At 35.7% G+C, this 6,518-nt stretch overlaps 1 protein-coding gene across 1 annotated transcript; it reads left to right on the forward strand.

Annotated features, from left to right (window-relative positions):
• Positions 1-2,335: 2,335 nt before the first annotated feature.
• LOC103695970 (protein RGF1 INDUCIBLE TRANSCRIPTION FACTOR 1-like) lies at positions 2,336-5,843 on the forward strand. Its single transcript, XM_008777431.4, has 4 exons — positions 2,336-2,761; positions 4,607-4,681; positions 4,814-4,954; positions 5,227-5,843. Exons 1-4 carry the CDS (start codon positions 2,582-2,584, stop codon positions 5,557-5,559), a joined length of 729 nt encoding a protein of 242 aa, XP_008775653.3. The 5' UTR covers positions 2,336-2,581; the 3' UTR covers positions 5,560-5,843.
• The last annotated feature ends 675 nt before the right edge of the window (positions 5,844-6,518 follow it).

Genomic DNA, 6,518 nt, shown 5'->3' on the forward strand with positions numbered 1-6,518 from the left:
TTATAAGTTAATCTAATGCTAAAAGCTCTACAACAAGTCAACTTTTATAGATATCATATAAAAACCCATACTAAATTATTAGCAAGTTAGTAAATTACTAATCCTCTCGATTGGAACTCTTTCAAAGTTATAATGGGTGAAAGATGAAAACATAGGCTTAAAATGATAGGAACAATGAAAAATACTAGTAATACTACCTTCTGTCCTACCCATATTGACCTTAATAATAGGAAGTGTTATAGAAATTTAGTTGATGCTAAATAAAATTGTAAAAAATTTGGTGAAGAAAACATTGGATATGGTCTTCCGTAGATACTACATAGGCTTCATATCTACTATCAAAGTCTAGGTATAACCCTTCCATTTCTAGTCTGGAAAAATGTTTGAGATATGTAGTCTCTAAAATATTGTTACATAATATGCCCAATACCAATGACACAAATTCCACTCTAGATTTTGAAGTAATAAAATAAAATAATTAACTATCACCTTATTTAATTTTTTTTCTAATTATAGAAATTTCCATGGTAATTTGCAACCACTTTATTAAAGTTTTTGCATCTACTTCCGACAGAATCATAAAGTTTTCATACAATTTTCATCTAATAATAGTAAAGTTGTTTTATTTTTATCTATACTAGTAATATTTAATCTTTTTATTATTTAGGAGTTGAGATTTTATTTTTGGTAGTATAGTGTACTTACCAAAGTGCTTTCCTATCACTAGATGTGATTTTTCTTTAGTTTACTTTAAACTTTATGATATCTAGATATAGTAGATCCTTGCACATGAGGGGTTGATGAAAGAAGGATCCTTTACTTTAATGCATATTTGGATGTATTTGTATGGGCCAAAGACATTGTTATCAAATAGTTCAAGCTAGCATAATTATGATAAGTTAGCACATCATTTATAACATCTCATATGATGTTATCAAATACCTTAGGCAAGAAATAATAGTGAATAAACAACTCATTATCAATTGACCTCCCATCATTCTTGAGATCAAGTAACCAAGTCTATCACTACTAATAGTTGAAACTTACAACTATTTATTGTGATAGAGGTGACAATGTTCTTTCCTTACTCAGCATCTCTTATAAGTACATAATGATCATGCTTAATTTTTTTTTGAAGTTAATTCCTCGAAAATCATGTTAAAAAAGAGAGACCTCTTATCACATTCAAATGAGCCCCTTAGTTGAATCCATTTTTTTCACATTCAGTGAGAGTTTCTTTTTCTATATATTTATCTATATTCTTTGAACAAAATCAAATCTACTCTTTCCAGTATTATTTTTGCTTCTTAAAAAATTTAATAAAGATGATCATACTAAAAACCAAGTCTCCTTACATAACTAGAAAAGATCCAACTTTACAAGGGATGATTAGTAATCAAATTGAAGATAGCACCCCATGTCTTCTCAACCCATTTAATTTGTCCCAAGCTAGATATTAATGCTGATGTAGATTCATTTACAAAAACACTAAAGAAATTTTTGAGAAGACCCCCTCCCCATCAGGGCTGTTAAGTATTAGGTGCTGGATGGTGCCTTGCCAATTCATCTTCTTAGGTTCCTCTTTTTCTTTTTATTTGATGAAGCCTAATTAGCCTCTCTCTCTCTCTCTCTCTCTCTCTCTCTCTCTCTTTGGAGCCCTTTTAGGGGAGTAAGCAGACAGAAACATGGCATTGTATCTACCAAATGGCACTTTTGCAATTTACACCTATACCAAGGATAGTCTTCCACACCCTGCCTGAAACCATACAAAAATAAACAAATAAAGAGATTTATACCAATAAATAAATAAATAAATAAATAAAAGGAGATGAAAAAGAAGAAGAAGAAAAGCAAAAATAAAACCCATATAAAAACAAGAACCAAAAAAAAAAGCTATACAGAGAGAGACAGATAGGAAGAGAGAAACAAAACCAAAAAGATAAATTAGGCAAAGGAAACAAAAAGCCTTTCTCTTATTCCTTTTTCCCCCCTCTACTTTCTTGTTATTTTCTTTGTTGAAAAAAAAAATGGTGAGCCTGCGCCTCTTCCCGCCATAAACACACTCCCCAATCCCTCCCCACTCCCCCTATCCCAATCCTCTCCTGCCAAAAACAGCTGCCAAAGAGGGAAAAAAAAAAAAAAAACATTCACAATAAAAAAATCCACCCATGATACCATGTATTTTATTTGTACAACCCATTCCCCATCATTTTCTTTTTCTCTTTCCTTACTTCCCTCCCTAATTTCCTTTCCCTTTTTTCCTTTTGTCCCCTCTTCCCAAACCCTGCCACCCTCCCTCTATAAATAGCCTTTGGAGGTTCGTTAGCCCCTCCCTGCCCTCCCTTTTCCCCCTCTTCTAAGCTCAAACCCACCCCCCCAGAGAGAGAGAGAGAGAGAGAGAGAGAGAGAAAGAGAGAGCTGTACTCATATATCTATATCCTTAGAGAGAAAGAGAGAGAGCATTGGTGAGAAGGAGATATAGAGAGAGGGTGATTGAGATATAGACACAGAGAGAGAGAGAAGGGAGAAGAGAGTAGAGGGGGCTGAGAGAGAGAGAGAGAGAGAGAGAGAGAGAGAGAGGATGGGAGGAGGGAATGGGATGCCGGGGTGGCTGGGTGGGCTGGTGGAGGAGAGCTTCTTTGTGGGGTGTGGGGCCCATGAGAGCAGGAAGAAGAACGAGAAGAACATCTTCTGTCTCGACTGCTGCACCAGCATCTGCCCCCACTGCGTACCCTCCCACCCTTCCCACCCACTCCTCCAGGTCTGCTCCTCTGGTCCTTTTCTTTGGTCTTCTCTCTTGCTTTCTTCCTCTCTCTTTTGTTTCTACTTCTTTTTTCCTTTTTTTTCATTGCCTCCTCTCTCTTATTTAGATTTGCTTGAATTCTAGTTGGTTTGTTTCGTAGTAGTTACTATGGTTCTTGGCAATAGCAATAGTGGTGTTGTTGGTTTCCTTCAAAATGAAGGTCACATGCTTTAGCTTTTCGATTGGATTTCTTCATTGGAATTGTCTAGTGGGTTCTATGTTTTCACCTTGTTTTCTAAATTTTGTTTTCTTACTTCTCATTTAAAAAAAAAAAAAGAATCTTGATGGTTTTTCTAAATAAAAGTCGGATGAAATCTTGGTAATAGCAAATAGTAGTAATAAGGATGGTGGTTGTGGGTGAAGTAATCATTCTGAAAGAATCCTCCATGTTTTTGTGGAATGAATTTTCTTCTTTTGGATTGTTCTTATGTTTGAGAAATTGAGTTTTGAATCCTCTAATGGGTTCCTTTTGATTTTTAAGTTACTTCTTCAAAAAAAAAAAAAATCCAACTGTTTTGTTTTGTTTTGCTTTGTTTTTCTTGACAATGGAAAATAGTTTGGGTGGTGATGGTAGTGGTGGTGGGAATAGGAGAAACACAGACCTTTTTCTTGATGTATGTTCTTCTCTTGTTCTCCATCTCTATGTCTGTCTCTATCTAAAATACATTCTAGAGAGAGACAGACACAAAGTGTGTGCATCTCTTGAAAAGGAGAGTGTATTTATGACTCCCTTGGATTTGGATGGTACTAATAGCTCACTCAAGTAGATGTCCATAAGAACAATTATGTGATGGGCACTAATATCTCTCATATCTTAATAATGTCTATAGGATTCCTTCTGTTTTGCAAAAAATTCCTTAAGGTTTGTTTGCTTGAGAGATATGAGAAATATTATTATCTTCAAGATTTCATATCCTTGATTGCTCTTTTCTTCCTTTTTTTATTTCTTTAATCATGGAATAATTTATTTTCTCAATTTCTTTAATCCTCTATTTTCTTTAGTGGTAAAATTATCCAACCTGTTTTTTACCATCTATAAAAACTTTTCTTATCATCCTCCAATAATTACTTTCCTTAGTTCCACATTATTTTTACTGGAAATTCTTGACTTTTCTTAGTCTACTTAACCATAATTACTGAATACCTAGGCTTTCTTTTACCTTTTTCATTGGAAAAAATCCCATTAGTTTAATTGGACTAACTTTTTTTCATTTCATATCCAACACTATCAAGTTGAATCTTTATTTAATTAAAATTCAATATAATTGTTAAAAAAATAACTTTAAGGACATTCGTTTTTTATCTTTCTTGGCCAAGAAAGTTCCCAAAATTTCTACCTTTGCTCCACTTGGAAGGAGGAGTTTACTAATTTGCCCTCAAGCACGGGGTGTTCTTTTCAATGAATACGGATGTCAGAGGAGCATAAGTATCTTTTTACCTCATGTTCCTGTCCTTCTGCGGCCCTCTCTGATGAGATTTCCTAATAATGATTTGGCCAAAATAATGGTAGTAATAAGTAGCCAATGACTCATATTTTAACGAACCCAATTATTACCTAATCAATGTGGGTATTTTCGGAACGCTGATAGTGCACAAATTTCAATTTCCAATTATTTTTGCTGATACTTGGCAAAAAAGTCACATTAACCTAAACTTAATTTATTCATATGAACTTAATTGTTACTATTATATACTGACTTGAATAGTTCAGATTACTTCTTGCTGGTGCTTGTGGGCATCTGAGGGAGAAGATAACTTAAGAACCATGCTTAAAACTAATTAACTCTAATTTAATTAATTTAGGTGAGGCGGTACGTGTACAATGATGTGGTTCGGTTGGATGATCTTGAGAAGCTCATCGATTGCTCCTTTGTTCAGGTAATGCGATGAGATAATTTAAAATAAAAAGTGCAATAAATTAGAATTTTAAGTAATTCAGATACAAAGTTCAAGTGGATTTTTTTGTTCTAGGAGTTTCTTTTTTATTTTTTATTTTTTATTTTTTTGCAGCCATATACTATAAACAGTGCCAAAGTGGTCTTCCTGAAGCCAAGGCCTCAGTCCAGGCCTTTCAAGGGCTCTGGAAACATTTGCCTGACCTGTGATAGAATCCTTCAAGAGCCCTTCCACTTCTGCTCCCTCTCCTGCAAGGTACTCTTCTGAATTGCATAAAAAAAAGTAGTGCATGGTCCATTACTGGAATTAAGTCATCTTGATGGGATGGTGGTTTTCTCATTCTAACCCCTCCTTTTTTTAGTTAATCTATCAATCATATTAGAGCTTGCAACTAGTAGTGACTGGTCCAAGGATATTCTATTGGAAGGAATAAAACAAATTTATCATTTATTGGGTAGGAGTCCAAAGTTGGGGACAAACTTTGGAAACTAATATGAGTGTAAATTGGGAATTCCTTTGAATTGCAGGTGGAACATGTGCTCTTGCAAGGCGAGGATCTATCGACCATCCTGTTCAGGTTCGATGAGTCAGATTTCGCATTCTCTCACTTTGAGAGTTTCCGGATGGATAGCTCCGATCTCATCGAGGACGACGGCCAGATCACCCCGAACTCAATCCTAGAAGATCCATTGCAATACAAGGGCTGCTCGGGTTCGAGCAACGGCGGCAGGGGCGGTTCGCGAAGGCCCGAGGACTCTGAGGTGCCAAAGAGGAAGAAGGGTGGTGGCTTCTTCCCTCAAATAGTCCTCTCTCTGAGCAATAGGAGGAAGGGAGCTCCTCATAGATCTCCTCTCTCCTGATGCTTAATTTTCACAACCAAAAACTAAGCTATCTTTCTTGTTGTTAGGGTGTGCTAAAATTACCACTGTAGAGGTCCTGTCCTGAATGCCCCTATCCATGTGGTGGCATTATGGGCAATATCTTCTTGGTGTTTGGATTGGTATGAGAGCACTTCCATTGCTGACTAGGTGCCCACAGTAGACCACATTTGAGGTTCCCAGTGGCTACCAATTTTGTATTGATGTAATGGAATGCATACTTCTATATCTACATATATTAATATTTATGGGAGCTCTGGCTTGTACTTGTGGTCTCTTTCTATACATATTGTCTTTGTCTTTTGACCAACACTTCTTCCAACCCATGCTCGCATTTAAGCCTTTGGGGCTACGTGTATTGGGTAATATTATAAGCATGGGATGGTTTAATGGGAACTTCTTGTAGGGTAGGGGCTCTGGGATCTCTGGTCACCACTGCGAGCCACTGTGTACAGATGCTGCTGTCCAATATCACCTGGATATAGATGTTATCTTTCTGACTCTGGGCAGCTTTTTTTTTTAAAAAAAAAATTCTGTGGGTAACATTAATTTCACTAAGGTGGAAAAGTAATATTGTACAACTCTTCTTGTTAGATGGATGTGACAGGGTTAGTTATGGGAGACTGGAGGCTTGGTTCTCAATGTCTCCATTCTTGATTCCACTGAGTATGTAGTAGCTTTTAAGTGGTTAAAATACCAGAGAAAGATTAAAAAAAAGCTAGATATAAAAGATTATAACAAAAATGTGAAATATGCTCATAGTACAAAAGGCATTGTTTCAAACTTTGTGTAGGTGGAAGATGTAGCTTCTTAATAGAAAAATATAGACAATAATTGTATTCTTGAAATGGCTAATGACCATTTTTTTATTAAAAAAAAACTCTCCATATATCTATTTGTATGTCTTCTTACAAGTTTCTTGATCACAAGGTGGCCTAAAT

The sequence above is a fragment of the Phoenix dactylifera genome, chromosome 14, assembly GCF_051530095.1.
Source record: "Phoenix dactylifera cultivar Ajwa chromosome 14, Ajwa_hap1_PhDact_Kaust_v1.1, whole genome shotgun sequence".
Lineage (NCBI taxonomy): Eukaryota > Viridiplantae > Streptophyta > Magnoliopsida > Arecales > Arecaceae > Phoenix > Phoenix dactylifera.